Consider the following 19,379-nt stretch of genomic DNA (forward strand, 5'->3'; position numbering starts at 1 on the left):
CACATGAAAACTGGGTTTGGGTTATCTGCAGACACAACCAATAATGGATTTCTAAACTGCGTAAATCAGAATCAGAATCAGAATCAGAATCAGAATCAGAATCATCTTTACTGCCAAGTATGTAGAACACACAAGGAATTTGTTTCCGGTAGAACACGCTGCACTAGTATCGTCGTCAAAAAAACTGCTAAGTGGCACTATACAGTTCCATTTGGCTACTGTTGAAAGAGTTCAAAGAGTTCAAAGAGTTAATGGCTTGGGGGAAGAAGCTGTTTAAATAAATGTACAGATGTGTACGTCTGAAGTGTCAAATGTGTTGTGTTGTCTAGTTTTCTTGTATTGTATTGTATTGTATTGGGGGCGGCCCGGTGGTTAGCACACCGGCTTCACAGTGCAGAGGTCGCCGGTTTGCGTCCCGTTCTGGCCTCCCTGTGTAGAGTTTGCATGTTCTCCCTGGGCCCGCGTGGGTATTCTCCGGGTCCCCCGGTGTCCTCCCACACTCCAAAAACATGCATGGCAGGCAGATTGACCACTCCAAATTGTCCCTAGGTGTGAGCGTGCGAGTGACTGTTGTACGTCTTTGTGTGCCCTGCGATTGGTTGGCAACCAATTCAGGGTGTCCCCCGCCTCGTGCCCGAAGACAGCTGAGATAGGCTCCAGCACCCCCCGCGACCCTAATGAAGAATAAGCGGTACGGAAAATGGATGGATGCATGTATTGTATTGTAAATGAAGACAACTATGCTACCAACAAACGTGGAACATTATCACCATCTACTGGATGAAAATGGTAGAATATTGAAATTTACATCGCTTTTCTCCGCGCCTCCAAAAATAAGAGCGTGCAGAGTTTCAGTTTGGGCAATAGATTCAAGAAGTTTTACTTTTGTCTCGAACATGCGTGTGCTGGTTGTCAATAACTGCACTAAATAAAAACACGATAATATCCATTATTTCTGCCCACAACACACATTCACATACACAAACCCACATTCACGCATTCACATACACAAACCCACAATCGCACACACACACGAACACACACACACACACACACACACTCATACACACGCACAAGTACACACGCGCGCGCACAAACACGCGTTCACACGCACAAACAAGCATTCGCACTTACACACACACACACGCGTATGCGCACCCTTACTCACACGCAAGCGCGCACACATGTACACACACAAATAAACGCACACGCGCGCGCGCACAAACGAAGTAACGGTGCCCACCTCTGCCACAGGAGACAAAAAATAATTAGTGCCGAGCCAGTTGGCGTCTTATCTCGGACCAGAGCGGGCAACACTTCATGCAAACATTCGCATTTGTGTGCACTCGATTATGAATACTTGCTCATCCATTGCCGTTTTTTCTTCATCTGAGCAAATCTGTGGTCCCGTAATAAGGAGTTATACCGCCCGCTTGGAGTGTCCCGATAGCAAAAAGACACGCCATCTGGCGCTAAGAACACATCTGATTGGCTGACAATCTATTGCGTTCAGACAGATTGTCGTTCAGATGGAGCTTGATGAAAAATAACAGATTGTTTTAAACTAATTCTCGCATGCAATTTTTCATTGGACCGAGACTGCTTTTTTAAACGTTGAAATTGCATTCGCTCGACTAAATTTCATTTGAGGAAGAACGTAAGGATGTAATGTCGACTGTTGATTTGAAAGCGTATTGAAGTCGCTAATGTTAGCTGGTGTTGAATCGCTTATTAAAAGAGGCTAGTTGGCTATTAATGTAGTATGTTGTAGTTAGCCACGTGCCCAACTCGGAAATGAGTTTGCGAATGATTAAATCAATATTGATGTCATGTTAATTGAAGTTAACAACTTTCACTAACAGCGTGTGTTAGCCTCGCGCTATCCGGGTTTAGCGCTGCCATTAAGCTACCCCTATCCATTTGTCTCCAAGGTGACGGGGTGCTTGTGGTTTCGTGCATCTCTTACCGCTGGGTATCAGCAAGACGTGTGCCACTCTCGATCATTCAAGATCAACCGCAGTGTTATTTGGAAGACCTTACCTTGGATGACTAAAGTGAAGGTGCTGCGTGGCCGCCGCCGGGTGGGCCGATGTTAGGAGGGCACGCAGCGGTGTAGGTCGGTCAGGAGATGCCGCAGCGGGGATGCCGCTTCTTGAACACGATGTTGTAGTTGTGGGCAAAGAAGAGTGTATCTACCTCTCCGACTTGGCACTTGGACTAGAGAATCAACTTTTCTGCCCAACCCGCAGTGGCACATATATGGATGGTGGGGTCGCAGTATGCCCACCCCCTCATCTACCACAACAAAACAGACAGGAGGGAGCCGCTGTGCAGGAGAGGGGCCCATGTTTGCCAGCTCTACCTCTCCTCTTAGCTCCTCTTTCCGGTTTGTCCCGGCTTTCTTTCTGGGTACAGTGGCAGCTGTTGTGTTCCAGCTGTCATGGGGAGGCTTGTCCCTTACCTCTTTCTTCTTGAAGCTCTTCATTTATGTTTCATTCGCCCTACTATGTTTCCTGGCTGGGAGCTTTGTTCTGCTTGTCAGGAAGAGTCCTCTCAAAGTCAGCTGCTTTGAAAGACACAGGAAACATTCAGTCCAACAGCTAGAGTTCTTCAACAAGCTCATGGTAAGTTGTTTCTAGTGTTTCAAAGACACAGGTTTCCTCCTTCCACCAACCACAACATTCGGTACATTTGCACAAAAATTTTATCTCGTATGCCACGAAAGAAAGTCAGGGGTACTGTGGAAAATTATCCAATTTTACAAACAGATATTACTGATAAATTAGAAATATGTCTGTTGCGACAGGACACATGAAATGCTCTTCCAAAGGATGACAACTGGGTAAAACATATATATATTTACTATACTTACTATATTTACTATATATATACTATATATACTTTTCTCGTCAGGGCTCGCCACAGCGAATCAGTCCACCATCTTCAGAGATTTGATTTGCATGTTTATATATATATATATATATATTGGATTGGATTGGATATGCCTTTATTAGTCTCACAGTGGAGAAATTTACATTTCACAGCAGCAAAGTGATGAAAGGAATGAATATATATATATATATATATATATATATATATATATATATATATATATATATATATATATATATATATACAGTAAAGTCTCGTTATATCGATATTCAAGGGAGTCCGAAAAAATATCGATATAACCGGGACTATCGATATATCCGACCCTGTTTGCATGTAATTTTCTCCGTGCGTGCATAGAAATAGTATCGATATAACCGGGACTATCGATATATCCGATATCGATATAACGAGACTTTACTGTATATACAGTAAAGTCTCGTTATATCGATATTACTGTATATACAGTAAAGTCTCGTTATATCGATATTACTGTATATACAGTAAAGTCTCGTTATATCGATATTACTGTATATACAGTAAAGTCTCGTTATATCGATATTACTGTATATACAGTAAAGTCTCGTTATATCGATATTACTGTATATACAGTAAAGTCTCGTTATATCGATATCGGATATATCGATAGTCCCGGTTATATCGATACTATTTCTATGAGCACTTACATACTGTATATGATGTGTATATATATTTTTATATATATATATATATATATATATATATACACACACACACACACACACACACACACACACACACACACACACACACACACACACATTTGTTGCTGTTCATACACCATGTCAGCTATTGCTTCCTGTTTGGTCATTAGTTTTCTGTTTTATTCAACGGGCACCAATTTCACACCGTGATGGTCAGTTAGAAGTCTATTATGATTTTACATATTCATACTTTTTAGACATTGTGTGTCGGGTGTGCTAATTAATTAGGTACATTCTAGATATACAATGGAGTGCCACTCTGCACTGCTGCAAATAACATATTCTATGTACCGTAACTTGGTTGGTGTACTGATTAAAACAAAGCAGTAGTATACGTAATTGCAAAAGCGTTTTAATTTTTATACACAAGTATTCAGGTCAGATATTGTCATGTGCTCAACTGAACTATAATGCATTGGTTTCGGTGAGCTCACTGTATAACTCTTCAGGCTTTTACTTCAATTGATGTGTGAAAATGGACCACGTGCATTCATCCACAAAGAACAGGCTTGTGCAATTTGGTTGAATCATTCTAAGTAAAGTGATACCGTCTCTGCTGTTTTGCATTTATAGGAAAGTAGTGTTCATTCCTCTGCTCAATGACTTATTTAGAGTCGCTTCTTTAGGGAAAAAAGTCAGCATATTTATTTTACTTTCAGTCTTGAAGATGTTGTGAATTGTATATTTTTCATTGTATGTAGCACATTTCTCCCAACGTTTATAATGCTCATTTACATTGTCACAGACTGAAGGAAATGAACTGATGTTAACTGTTTTTCCAGGCTCGATTTTCTGCCCCAGTTCAAGAATTGGGCCAGAGTCGGAGGGTGGTGGTCTCTCACAATCTGGACAAAGTCCTTAAGGAAGGTAAAATAAGAGTTGTTTATTTATTTCTTTATTTTTGATTTTCACTGTGCAGGATGAAATTAGATTTGTACATCATCAAACTTTATATCATTCAAGACACTATAGCAAACTCATACATGTAGCAAAATACAATGATCATTGTCTTTAGAAACATCTCGTCCATATATTCCCTTTGCTGTGTTTCTTGCATTTCTTAGTCTTATTCATTAAGATAAATGTTTTGTAAATAAAATCGAACAATGTATTTTTCTATTTCTCACTATTAAAGGTAACCCCCAGCATAAAATCAATGTATTTGCATATCATTAAAAAAAGAAAAAGCCAGACAAACATATTTCTATTATTTATCTCACATCTACACAACCTACCGTATTTCAATTAGTTGTGAAGCGATTAATCATGCCATTGCTTTTATTTTCACTTTTTTTTCCTCTACACCCAAATGATGGTCGTATGACTATGAACAAAACTGCTCGTCCTGACGACTAGTGGACTCCTTATGTTAGAACTTTGCTGAGCAAATGCCAAATGTGTTATGCTGGCTCTGCTAAATGTCACAGCAACCTCAGCTTCTAAAAAAACTGCTGAGTGATGGATCATTGTTCCTGCATGTCATCATAGCCAGACACAATTTTAACACGCAAAATGAGTTGTGAAACCAATAATTGGTTTGCTTCCTCATTTACACAATGGATGTGTATTTAAACCTAATGCATGTCTTTGACGAAAATACTATTGACTCAATAAGAAATACACTTTGTGAAGGCATTGTAAGTGTTTTGTTGCCCCAAATTAAGATTTTTTTGTCCCTAGCACAAGTCTGGCGCAAAGCACAGTCTAACTGCATGTGTGGATGGAGTTCGAAATAAATCTGGAATTCTGAATTTCTGTGTCCTATTCATCGTTTGATTTGAAATCCAAATGGTCTTTGGTAAACAGCGGCAACAAAAGAATTGACCTTGACATTCCAATAATTTTTGAGGTACCACATTTGCCAAACTATATGCACATTCATTTGTTAAATATGTGCATAAATATGCGGTTTGTGTCTACTCTAATGTGAATATATTTTTGAATTACTGTTTCTTATGATATTTTCTGTTCTCATCTGTGCTGACGCTTATATTTTCAACCACAAAATATATATTTGATTAAGACAATTTGGTCTATCCACAGTGTTGGACTATGCCTACAGAGACTACATCCTGTCCTGGTACATTCCTTTAAGTCGTGATGAGGGTCAGTTGTACTCCATGCTGTCAGAGGATTGGTGGCAGATGATTGGGCAGCTGAGATGCCGACTTGCCAATATAGATCTTGTTAACGTGGTGTGTTATGACACCATCCGAATTTTACATACACACTTCACTGGCCTCAAGGCTGCATCTGGAAGGTACACACTTCTACCAACACATTTATGTTAATAAAAACAAAAAAAGAAACATGTACAGAACCTGAAACTATTTTGGTAGAGGAAACAACCGGTGACAAACTCAAGACCACGGAGCCCAGTTCTGGGCTCCCATATCATTTCATGTGGCCCACAAAAGAAAATTATCTGCATTGACTTCATGCTTCTTGCTAAAATACTATATTAATAAACAGATTAACTCTTAAGAACATTGAGATATTGCAAACCTTGTTTACCAATCAAAGGTACTTATTCATCAACTTGTTGAGTGTAATATATCATAACGGCCTTTTGGAGGAAACCGTTACTGTGAGGTAACTCGTTACAAAATTAGTTTGGCCCCTCCTAAACTTTCAAGAAAGTTTGTTTTACGATGTTGTGGTGCTCCCCTATTTTTTCCCGCTTTCATTCACTTCTTCCTTTGGTTATGTTAGTGGAGAGAAATTACATTATGATCAACACTGACATTGTGCTGACACCCACATTATCACCAAAACACAAAATCAAAATATTCACTTTTCAACTTGCTTTAATATTTGCCTTCCCATTTGTGAAAATTGTTTTGAGTCAAATGTTTTTACATGAATTCTATGCAATGCTTGGTGTTAATATCAATTACATTTTAAGCACTTTATGTCATCATGACAGAACCAGTTCTGTCCATTCTTCATTGTGTGCCTTTTATGTGTGGACAGACCAGATGAAGGAGCTCGGCCATTTCCGCTCCATCCATGTTTGGTTAATCCGGAGTCAGAGCTGGCCTTCCTTCGCTGTGTTGCCAGAATACTGCTGCTATGTTTGTTGCCACAAAAGGATGCAAAGTCTCACACTCTACGCTGCTGCCTCACAGAGGTGATCACTACGAAAGGTATTTCAAGTTCTTTATCAGTCACTGCTAGACAAAGTTTTTAAAACAAAAGCTGAAATCAGATCATGTGGTTTCAAAAAGATGCACTGTGCTTTTTGATTTTATGAAGGTGTCATAGTGATTTTGAGTAGATAATAATTGAATGCATTAGTATCGGTAATACAAGATAATTCATACTGAGATCTCATGTTGCAGCACTTCTTTATGTGAACTAATGCTTTTTTCATCAAGCTTTTTCTAATGAGTTTATGTGTTAATGTGTCTGTGTGTACTACAGTTTTGAAGCCTTTGGTGGAAGTTCTTAGTGACCCTGACTCCATAAACAGGATGCTGCTATCTCAAATGGAGCAGCGGGAGCAGCAGGCTGAGCAGCAGAAGAAAGCTTATACCTATGCTGCCTCTTACGAAGACTTCATTAAACTGATATCAACTTCTACTGATATCATTTTTCTCAAACAACTCAGGCATGACTCAGAGAAAATACACAGCGCATGCACAACAGATCCTACTGTCCTTACATACACTAAGTGCTGTTGACACAAAAATGTTAGCAGTGTTAACAGCTCATCTTTTTGACGCTGTGGGCTGTTGTTACCATGGGAGCAGACTATGCGTCTGAGGCAATATGAGAGCGCAATGCAGAAAGTAATTGCGCTGTTTTGTCTCATTCATCCAAGATTTGCTAATGTCAGTCATATTACTCAGATTCAACACTTTCTCATTACATTTGGTTTCGAAAGATATCAAATGATTGCTCATGTAATATGAGTTGTTGCCGCACTGTATGAAAGACCCAAAATCATCACACTACTTACTCAACAATCTTTCCTCACTGCAGGTATCAGATAGTGGTAGAAATTATTCATGCCACCACCATCAGCAGTCTGCCACAACACAAGAAGCAGAAAGGTATTATTTGTTGTTTTTCATCAAGAGGTCCTCTCACCCCCAACTTAGGTCTGGCATTTTGTCTTACTTTTGGTTCTGTGTTGTTAAATGTTATAGCGTCAGCTTTACTAAATTTAAACAGTATTATTGAGCACCGATCAATGCAAAGTTTGATACACTGCTTAAATAACAGATGTGCTCAACTTAAATGTAATAATATTACACATTATTCATGCTAATGTGAAGATAATCATGTCAATGGTTTCTCACAATAAGTGGAAAAAGGATACATGTATTCACAATATCCCATCACTGGTCAACTATTTTGAGAACAGACCTGTGGGGTATTCATTTTGTCCTACTTGCTACCAGTTGATGATCTTAACACATACTGGTACTGAAATCTAATGGGAACAATATTTCACATTCATGTGAGCTGTGTGAGGGTTTTCTACATTTTGGATGTATTTTTGCAGATGTCAGTACTTCACCGAAGTTTGGTCAGCAATTAATTGGGTTTTGAACCTGGCATCATGTGACACTGTATCCACACTAAGTAATGTCATCCCATTCTCTTTGTCTCTGTTTCTCCCAGAGCGTAAAGGCAAAGAATCAGCAGCCATGAAGGCAGACCTGTTAAGGGCCAGGGACATGAAACGATACATAAATCAGCTGACTGTTGCCAAGAAACAATGTGAGAAACGAATCCGGTTACTTGGTGGACCAAACTATGAAAACAATGAAGATGGAGGAGCCGATGAGAGTGATGAGCCTCTCAGCCAGAGGGTACTCCTTTTAAAAAAAGTTTTCTTTTTCTTGAAATTTCTGACTACCAATAATCATTGTGGGTAATTTTACGGAATCATGATGATCTCATTGCACCAAATCCCATTTGTCTCATGTCAGTCTTTTTCCTTATGTTCAGATTCTCCTGTTTGATGACATCATGTGCAATCCAGGTTACAGGGAACATTTTGGAGATTACATGGAGAGAGTTGATAGGAGAGCTCTGATCAGTTTCTGGGAATTGGTGGAAACACTGAAAAGTGCCAACAAGGTGACACTTTGGTGACACCAAATATTTACTCTACTAACTCAACAAGGGTTTGAATACAGTACAGTTAGTGTGGGTGTGTCGTTCTGCTTATGTATTCAACAGAATGAGGTGCCCCAAATTGTTGGAGAAATCTACCAGAATTTCTTTGTAGAAAGTAGAGAAATTCCAGTGGAGAAGTTTTTGTTGAAGGAGATCCAACAGAGTTTAGTCGGAAACAGGGGAACTGATGTCTTTGTGAGACTACAGGAACAGGTCGGATTTCTACTCCGGAAACTATGAGCAATAAAGCCATGTGGTTTCCAAATGTTCTCCCGCAGTCTCAATTCTGTCCTTGCCATTTTCTAGGTGGCTGAGACAATGAGGGAGCGTTACTACCCTTCCTTCCTAGTTTCGGATCTCTACGAAAGGCTCATCAAACGAGATGAGCAGCACAGCCAGACACAATTTCGCACTGAGGAGAAGGACGACGGGGTTAGAAAACATGCACAGATTCTTACCATGAATGTATAATATGTATACATTACTCTTGGGGGTGTTCTACATGTTCCAAAATGTGTTTTGGTGTAGTGTCGGGCTCTAGATGCTGGAGAGGAGGCGTGTGATGAGGGCAGTAAAGGAATCAATGAACAGGCCAGCTATGCTGCCACTAAACTTCGCCAGCTGTATGACAAATTGGAGTATAAGAGGCAAGCACTGGGCTCTATTCAGAATGCACCCAAACCAGATAAAAGGGTAAGAAAACATTAATAAATAATGCGATTGTAACTAATTAACTTTGTGAGGATATGGATCAAATTAGTACATACATGTATGTGTAAAACCTCAAGGGCTGTTACCTAGACCAACCCACCACATCACCGTAGGAGGCTTGCAAAAGACAATTGTGTCAACAAAATTGAGATCTTTGAAATTATGATTTGACTCAAAATTCACTGTCGTTTCGCATGCTGACTAAACTGTTTCTGTGTTGCTAGATTGTGAGCAAACTAAAAGAAGAAATAGCGGCCATGGAGAAAGAGCACAGTGAACTTCAGCAACATATCACCAGGACAGACTGGTGGTGTGAAAACCTGGGAAACTGGAGGGCTACAATTACCACTGCTGAAGTAATTTCTTCTTGATTGACGAACACCTTTGCTCACGAACTTTTGGATTTACTAATGTTAAATTAAATTTTTTCTTGCCATTTCAATTTAATCTTGCCATACAAACTATTTTTTGGGATACACATGGAGCGCCACAATGAGTGATGTGTCGTTCTCCTAACAAGGAAATGGCAGCCGATTATTTTTTTTTGTCCTCTATTCCCCACCCCCAGTCTTTGGTCAAAACCGCACGTGATTAGTCAAGAACGCATCAGTGAGGTGGTGGGGTTACAGAAAAACACAGCTGCAAATAAAATTTGGACTTGTTTCAACTTTATTGCAAGTAAAAAGGCAGAGTGTAGACTGCAAGGTTAAAATATCACATCAATGAGGCTCGACAAATAACCAGCACAAGCCATCTGTACACTTGATGCAAAAAGCTACCAATCCAGCTAATCAGAACGCAATTGATGAGGAACTACGTAAAATTATCGCAGAGAAAGCACGCAAACTTCACTCAGGTATCGTCAAGCGGCAACCTGGAAGTTCGTCATCCATTGATGATTTCAAGGCTCGCCACGGATGGTTCGAGAACTTTAAGCGTTGTACATGGATTAATAGTCATAGTCATTTGTCATGGTGAGGCAGCCAGTTCTGATAACAAAGCTGACAAGGAATCATTTCTCAAAATGGCCACTCCATTCCATCAAGCCATCAACGACCATCACAAAGGTAAATAAAACGACTTTATTATACTGTATTGTTTATTTCTTTAATTACAATACCATAGCACATTTATTATACATAAAATAAGGTATATTTTGTGTAGTTTTAAGGCTTACAAAAGTAGAAAATTATGTTTTATGGGGACCTGGAAACGGATTATTCTCATTTTAATCGTTTTCTATAGGAAATTAATGTTTCGGACACACACTTATCGCCTTACACACTGTCTGGGAACCAATTAAGTACGTAAGCCAAAGTATCACTATACATAGGATTCTACTTTAACATAATTAGCCAGCTGATGCCCCACATCATTCTTTGGCCAGGAACAAACAAGAAAAAATATATCCCTGGGTAGATTAGGCCGAACAAACACTTGACTGATTGCATGACAACTATTTGTTTTTCTCTCCCCTCACAAACAGTACAAAAACATACATATTGTCTTTTATCTGATGCTATCTAATGATACAATGAATACTACAAGTTTTGTAAAAATGAATGTGTACCAAAGACATTAAAAAATAATTATTAACAAAATCAGTGTCTTTTTTTTTCCTTCAGTCGACAGAAGAAGGCGGGGAAACAATAGCTTGTTACAATGTGTGTGTCGACCTGTTGGAAGGTGAGGAGACAGTGAACAGCCGCTGGAGTGTCCAAAGAAAACTTAGTGAATTCCATATGTTGCACCGCAAACTGACAGAGGTAACGCACAACCAAAAACTCTAATTCTAGTGATCACATGGAAATATACTGCCAAGTCCTTACAAGTGGCAATAATCGCGACGTCCTATATCACTGTAACATTTAATGACATTTTATTGTGTTCCCTCAGTGTTTTCCATCTTTGAAGAAACTCCAATTACCATCTCTGAGCAAGCTTCCCTTCAAATCCATAGACCAGAAGTTCTTGGACAAGAGTAAAACTCAGCTCAATACCTTTTTACAGGTACTGTATAGTGCCACTTAGCAGTTTTTTTTTTGACAACGATACTAGTGCAGCGTGTTCTACCGGAAACAAATTCCTTGTGTGTTCTACATACTTGGCAATAAAGATGATTCTGATTCTGATTCTAAATAGGAAAAGTGTAGATAATGTACAGTCACACTTAGACCAGTATTCATAATGCCACATTGCTATTCTTTTCAGAATGAAAGTGCTTTTTTCAACAACTTTTGTTAATCACATTTAAAGGACAACTGACATTACTTTTTTGTTTCCTAACTGACATCAGAAAAACGTTTTATAGCATCTAAAATACCCAAAACACACAGTATGATATTTTTAGTCAAATGCAAAACCCCAATAAAATGACTTAAAGTGTCCAAAAACTACTTCAAATTGAACACGGAAGTGGCCAGTTTCAGAAGGTCCTGCCCCCTTGTTCGTGGTGTAACGCCAAGACGTCTTGCCTTGCTCGAGAATCAAAACAATGGCTTCAGATTCGGAAAAGATGCTTTCTTGTTACTCATCCAGTTATGAATACGATTCAAATAGTTCTGAAGAGGAAAGCATACATGTTTGCAATCGATTAAATAATTTATTCCGGTCATTTTGATGCATCTGGAGAGAAATGTCATGACAAACTCTTTAGTACTCACAGTACCCAAAAAAAAAGGCAGAAGATGGCGACAAAGCTCAGTGGAAATTGTCTCCTGGGACGTATTGTAAGCAAACATCAAATACACTTTAGAAGTCTTGGCGCAACACAAACGTTTCACCATCGTGTTATGTGTTTTCCTTCTAATTTTGCCATCAACACGAAGTTTTCAGGACCAAACAAAGTACCGCAAAATGCATTGAGGTGAAGCAAGGTATGTCCTTTTTCAGTGAGGGGCGTTCCTTCAGTGACATAGGGTGAGGACTCGTCACCAACTCAAAAACAAGACTTCCGGAATATTCAGCGCGAGTCTTAAAACGTAAAATATAGCTATATGCGGTGGAATCTTTGTAAAATACGCTCAGTCGAAGTAATTTGAAGCGATTTTACAAATTATGGACACAACTTGTCCGGAGACGTCGGTTGTTCTTTAGGTCTTGTTTAACTCTAGTTGTTTCCAGAAGGATGCACAGAAAGAAACTGCTTAATTGAGCATTTTTGGTTCATGGCAGCTCAATGGCTACAGTCACTGAACAATTCCTAAAATTTCATTTGTTTTTGTAGCGTCTGCTGACAGATGAACGACTGTGTCAGTCAGAAGCACTTTATGCATTCCTTAGTCCATCTCCAGAACACCTAAAGGTAACCAATTTGTTCTCATTCGCCTTTCAAATAAGTAATTGTTTTCATTTCTGTGAATATTGGTTCACACCAACTTTAATAGTCAGTTTCCAATCAGTTTTTTAAAAACAGATATACATGTGTAATGTGATGCAAAAACAACATTTTAGATCAAATGGTGAGTATAGTTTTGCTTTTTTGGATGTTGCTGTGCCGATGACCATTTTGTGTTTGGGAGCCTTTTACTGAGCACTTTCAGTTGCTTGTTCTGTAACCACAAGGGGACATAAGCCAGTGTCTTCTAAATACAGAGGGTTGTGTCAGGAAGGGCATCCGACGTAAAAGCTTGGCCAAAACAAACATGCAAATCTAACCTCTGAAGATGTAGGACACTGATTCCCTGTGGCGACCCCTTGAAGGGAAAAGCCGAAAGGAAACGATCGAGATGACCCTTCAGAAAATTGATTATGATACGAACCCAGGTTGAGAACCACTTCTCTAAATTGATGAAAGATATCACCTTTACTAAGAGCTGTTTGTTTTACATGCAATAATCAGTTCTTTTGGTGTTGAATGACGGAAGCAATCCGGTCCATTCGTGTTGTGCTCTTGTCTGATGTTTGAAGGTGATGTCCATTCAGAAGAAGTCTTCATTCTCTCTGGCTTCTTTCCTGGAGAAACTTCCCGGGGATTTTTTTTCTCATACCGAGGTACCAACTCATACAGGCTCCCAGGGCATGATTTGAACTGCCAGTGCCGCATGTGCTATTATTGCTGTTTATAGGAGGAAGCAGACGACGACAGCGACTTGTCAGATTATGGTGATGAGACAGACGGAAGGAGAGATGCATTGGCTGAACCTTGCTTTATGCTCATTGGAGAGATATTTGAACTCCGAGGAAGTGAGTGCAACACTTCATGCATCATATTTTACCACTTTAGTCACACTTAATTTAAATGCACATATTTCTGTTCATCCACACAGTGTTTAAATGGGTTAGGAAAACCCTTATTGCACTAGTCCAGGTGACATTTGGACGAACAATCAACAAGTGAGTACAAAGGGAAAATCAAAAGGAGATGAATAACATAATTCTGAACACGGTATTGTGCACATCCACTAGATTTTTTTTTCCTGCCCAACTGCAGACAGATACGGGACACAGTGAACTGGATCTTCTCTGAACAAATGTTGGTGTGTTACATCAATGTCTTCAAGGACACCTTCTGGCCCAACGGGATTCTGGCACTACATGTCAATGTCCGAACTGCTGTTGAACGCACAGAAACCAAGGAACGAGCTCAACAAAAACTACTTGAAAATATTCCAGGTAGCAAATACATATTGTGACATTTTTATTTCAATAAGAGATTAGAAGTGAAGTGAATTATTTAACTTTTGTGATGTTAACATTGCTCTAAGTTCAAGCCTAACTGCAAGATGCACAATAACTGGTCGCCCCCTACCTCCTTTTGACTTCCTGTACGTCAGATGCATTAGCAAATCTAGTGGGTCAACAGAATGCCCGGCATGGAGTCATCAAGGTCTTCAATGCCCTACAAGAAGCAAGTGCCAACAAACATCTTCTCTATGTAAGAAAATGAGCTTTCTGAGTAAGTTTTTTTCCTTTTTTTTGTCTGTGCAAGCGTACCATTTTTTTCCTTTTTCTTTAAAGGTCTTGATGGAAATGTTACTAAAAGAAGTGTGTTCTGAACTCAGAGAAGAAGTTGAGAACATGTGAACAAGTACATTTTTACACTCATAAAATTTTGACTTGCTTATCTTTTATGCCCTCCCCACATATGCCATATAAACAGACACACACACTCACAATAACTGTTTCTTTTCTTGCAGAATATGCTACCAGGATTGAAATGAAGGGGATACCCAGATTTGGAAAAACAGGGTTTGGATTTTTTTTCAGTGGCAACTTTCAATCATTGCAACTTCTGTTAATTTTGTCATCTATCATAAGTGGCAACTTCAGAAGGTCCCTACGGTTCCCTGGGAAGATGTCGTGATTCATTGGAAACATCAATGATCTTAATATTAGAGGCCACTCCTTGTACTTTTAAATATCTTTGCACATGTTGTAGTATCTCCATAGCACGTGATGAGCCTTGAAGATAATCTGAGTGTGATGGAGACATGATCAAAAGTGTTTTTTTTTTGTCACGGGTGACAGACTAAACAGACATCCAAATATTTTTTTTTATTGATTTCCTAAAATATGTCAACTGGAGTGAACCATTCTGTGCTATGGTGATCTTTGTAAAATTAACTAATCATTATCTCCAAAGATGGACTGACAAAGCAGGGTGTGGCCCTTATGCTGATTTGAGTTGTAAAACATGGCCTGTAAAATGTGAAAATGTGGGCCTGGCTAGCAACTGAAAGGCACTAATTCTGGTTAAAAAAAATTGCAACTAAATACACAGATTTATGATTCAGATGTGACTAACTACATGTACATGGGTCACATTTATTCCAGAAGCCTGGAACGTTGTTCTTGCGTGAATTGAAACTGTGACACCCCCTCCTCCTTGACCATCAGCAACAAAAACCAGATCTGTAGATGCGTGTTACAACCAAGATTGTTTCTCAATCTAAAGCTAAGAAGGTAGCAACAATTTGCGAAAGTAATACACTTGGCTGTTGAGTCATGTTCAAATTGATTTGATGAAGACATTGATTAAATGCAGCAAAACAAATGAAGTTCAGGTTGCTTGTTGCCTTTACAAATATGTTGAATGCAACCAACCTCTCAGCATTCCTGCTACACAAAATCTGAGCAACACTTGTTCTGTGATTGTTGTTAAGGCTTATAATTGTGTAATATAATGCCATGTGAAGTCATTGTGATTGTTTTATTTATAATTGATAGATTTTATTTTACCAGAATTGTTTAGAAAGCATTTATATAAGCAATAAATAAATGGGGAAAAACATTCACCGGGGTATTTTGTTCTCAAGAATGGGGTGTAAAAATACAAGCTCTGTTGTGGCAGGCACTAGGACCAGGCATCTCACCCGGCAGGTGCACGGGAGGGGGTGGGTTTCTGTTACATATACAGTAAAGTCTCGTTATATCGATATACCGGACTATCGATATATCCGATCCTGCGGCATGTAAATTTTCTCCTTGCGTATAGATAGAAATAGTATCGTAATAGCAGTACTATCGATATAACCGATATCGATATAATGAGACTTTACTGTATTTCACTGCATTTTCTGTTTGAGTTAGATCCACTTGTTAGCCGTTGGAATACACGTCTCCACATTCAGTCGTGTGTGCTCTTTCCTCAACGGCTACACTGGTGACCCCGACGTTGGAGATGTTCATGGCAACAGACGAAGATGTGTCTTCTACGGCCATGTCGCCACGACCGGCGCCCCAACTCGCACCTGTCGCCTATGCCGCGAAGTTGCCCGAGTTCTAGCACAGCGACTCGGCTTCGTGGTTCCAGCATGTGGAAGCGCTTTTCTACCTACGAGGCATCACGACAGATGAGCCAAAATATTACATGGTCCTGGCATCCCTCGACCAACCGACAACACATCGCATGATGCAGCTGCGCGGGCCTCCACGATGCGGGAAGTACGACGCGCTCAGGCGGTTCACGCTATCGGCCTCAGAAAGAGCAGACAGACTTCTTTCCCTACCCGGACTCAGCGACGGAACAGCAGTGGATCTCATGGACAAAATGCCGTCTCTGTTAAATTCGGATGATGGCGGATTCATTTCCCCCCACATATTTCTTCGCCAGCTACCGGCCGCAGTGCGCGCCGTGCTAGCTAACTCGACGTGGTTAATTTTTACAACCGGTTCCTCCCTCGCGCAGCCGACCTCCTACAACCCCTCTACGGCGCCTTGAGAAAAAAGATGGCTAATGACCCCGTCGAGTGGCCCCCGCAACGAGCACAGTCCTTTCAACGAGCCAAGGAAGCTCTCGCGGATGCAACTCTTCTGGTCCACCCGATCTCAACCGCACAGGTGGCCTTGACTACCGATGCGTCTGATATTGCCGTAGGGCCTGTGGTCGAGCAGCTTGTGGAAAACGAATGGCAGCCCCTTGCATTTTTCAGTCGGAAGCTGCAAGATGACCAACGCAAGTATAGTGTTTTCGACAGAGAGTTGTTAGCACTCTATCTTGCAACGTGCCATTTTTGTTTCCTCCTCGAGGGTCACCGGTTCACCGCATATGTGGATCACAAACCACTCACATTCGCCATGTCGAAGGTTACTGAACTGTGGTCGGCCTGACAGCAACGACATTTAGCAGCCATTTCAGAATTTACGAAAGACATTCGGCACGTGGCCGGCAAGTGTAACCCTGTGGCCGATTGCTTGTCACGCGCGATCGAGTGTCCAGTCCAGCTCGGGGTGGATTTTTCAGAGATGGCCACCGCCCAATCGGAGTATCCGGACATCCATGAACTCAAGGCAGCGGGCCGTGCCTGCTGCCTTGAGTAAAGCTTGAGGAGGTGGCACTGTGTGAAGGGGGTCCCGCTCTCCTCTGCGATGTGTCTATGGGTTGCACTCGTCCCGTGTTTCCGCAGGAGTGGCGTCAGCGAATTTTTTATTCTATTCATTCCCTCTCACACCCTGGCGTCCGGGCTACAGTCAAACTACTTGGGGCCAAGTTTGTCTGGCCTGGGTTACGAAAGAACGTCAGGAAGTGGGCAGCTGCATACGTGGCATGTCAGCGCGCCAAAGTCCACAGGCACACCCGGGCAAATCTGGAAACTTTTCCGATTCCGGCCAGGAGATTTGACCATGTGGATGTGGTCGGGCCCTCCCTCCTTCGCAGGGTTGCGCACATCTCCTCACTATGGTCGATCGGACCACTAGGTGGCCGGAAGCAGTCCCCCTGTCGCGCGTTTCGGCACGCCATCCGATATCACTTCGGACAGAGGCCCTCAGTTTGTGTCCGAGGTCTGGTCAGCCATGGTGCAGTCCTTGGGTGTGCAGGTACACCGCACTGTGGCCTACCACCCGCCGGCTAGTAGGATGTGTGAATGTTTCCACCGGTCACTTAAGACCGCGCTATGGGCCGCACTATCGGACGGTAACTGGGTTGACCGGCTTTGTGGGTCCTACTCGGGTTATGTTCGGCCCCAAAAGAAGACCTTAATACCGCTGCGGCAGAGTTACTGTTCGGTCAGCCACTCCGTGTTCCTGGTGAATTTCTGCCTGAAGCTTTGGGTACACCTTCTTTCCCCCTTTTGCGAGGATAGCCCCTGACTCCAGCACCATTTCACCACTGCGTCCCCAAAATAATCGTTCTGTCTGCTCTTAGGTCAGCCCGGTTTGTCTTTGTGTGTCACGATGCCCACCGCTCTCCCGTCCGGCCGCCGTACGATGGCCCGTTTAGAGTGCTCGAACACAGTGAAAAGAGTTTTGTGCTCGATATGGGTGTGCGAAGGGAGGGCATTTCAATAGACAGACTCAAAACGGCTCATTTCGCTGCAGGCGAGGACGTTTCACCAGCCCAGGTCCCACGTCCCGGATCACCTGCCCGAATGAGTTCAAGTTCACCACCGAATGACGGACTGCGGAGTCGTCGTGGCAGGCTGGTCAAGCCCCCTGCAAAATGTTCACCTTGACCTTCCTTCTGGGTGTTCTGGGGGATGGCTGTTGGTGGGCACTAGGACCAAGCATCTCACCCAGCTAGTGCACGGGAGGGGGCGGGTGCATGTTACATATTTCACTGCATTTTCTGTTTGAGTTAGATCAGGGGTCTCAAACTGAATTGAGACGGGTGGCCGCTGGAGGCAGAGTCTGGGGGAGGCTGGGCCGCATCAGGATTTCCACAAGAAAATCACAGATAAAACATTCCAATGTTGTCAAAATCTTGATTTTTAACACACACAAAAAATGAATTAAATGAATAAAAAATACATTAACCAGCAATAAATAAATAAATAAATAAATAAATAAAATGATTATAATATCATAAGGCAGATACAGACGACTGAAAAAAAACACATGCAGATAAACTAATTATTTTAATAAAGTTTCAAATGTCTGTATTCATAGTTCTTTAACCTTTAGCTTTCTTCACATCAAGAAAATATTGAACATGAACTGTCCTAAACATGGCTTCTCTTGCCTACTTGTTCAGCTCCACACACAAGTTTCATTCATATCAATCAGGCGGGCCGCACTAACATTAATCTTTCAGATGAAGGCGGGCCGTAAAATATTCTTTCAGGGACCGCAGTTGGACCGCGAGTTTGAGACCCCTGAGTTAGATCCACCTGTTAGCCGTTCGAATAAACACGTCTCCACATTCAGTCGTGTGTGGTCTTTCCTCAACGGCTACAATGTCTCTTTTACTCTCCGCACAAAACGGATTATTTAAAAAAAAGGACCAAGCGCCGGCCCTTCCCTTGGATCCAAGAAATGTCATACTACCACCACTCCCTTCAATATATAGGTCCTTGGTGATATTAGAAAACCGCTCGAAACAGTGCGGAAGAAAGGAAGAGTGGAAGAGTATTGTTTTGGTTTGTGGTGGTGATCGCCCCATGAGTCTTTGCCACCGTGCAACAATACAAGAAAAAACGTATAGGAGGTGCAGCATCGTGCTTTCAAAAATAAAAGCGTGCGTGACAT

General features: G+C 41.3%; 1 protein-coding gene across 3 annotated transcripts; it reads left to right on the top strand.

Moving 5' to 3' along the window:
• The first annotated feature begins 1,499 nt into the window (after positions 1-1,499).
• Positions 1,500-15,518, top strand: snx25 (sorting nexin 25). Of its 3 annotated transcripts, XM_088989544.1 has the most exons (23): positions 1,511-1,657; positions 1,932-2,624; positions 4,415-4,499; positions 5,676-5,892; positions 6,606-6,778; positions 7,056-7,242; positions 7,617-7,687; positions 8,262-8,452; positions 8,592-8,723; positions 8,826-8,975; positions 9,069-9,194; positions 9,291-9,455; positions 9,698-9,829; positions 11,099-11,239; positions 11,370-11,483; positions 12,700-12,777; positions 13,383-13,466; positions 13,541-13,658; positions 13,742-13,808; positions 13,906-14,087; positions 14,249-14,349; positions 14,433-14,502; positions 14,612-15,518. In XM_088989544.1, exons 2-22 carry the CDS (start codon positions 2,280-2,282, stop codon positions 14,496-14,498), a joined length of 2,925 nt encoding a protein of 974 aa, XP_088845670.1. In that variant the 5' UTR covers positions 1,511-1,657; positions 1,932-2,279; the 3' UTR covers positions 14,499-14,502; positions 14,612-15,518. The 3 variants fall into 3 exon arrangements, with proteins under 3 accessions (XP_088845669.1, XP_088845671.1, XP_088845670.1); XM_088989543.1 differs by having other exon boundaries at positions 1,500-2,624; XM_088989545.1 differs by lacking the exon at positions 14,433-14,502 and having other exon boundaries at positions 1,500-2,624; positions 14,249-14,370.
• The last annotated feature ends 3,861 nt before the right edge of the window (positions 15,519-19,379 follow it).

This window comes from Hippocampus bargibanti, linkage group LG02 (genome assembly GCF_051943395.1).
Source record: "Hippocampus bargibanti isolate YZ-2025 linkage group LG02, ASM5194339v1, whole genome shotgun sequence".
Classification (NCBI taxonomy): domain Eukaryota; kingdom Metazoa; phylum Chordata; class Actinopteri; order Syngnathiformes; family Syngnathidae; genus Hippocampus; species Hippocampus bargibanti.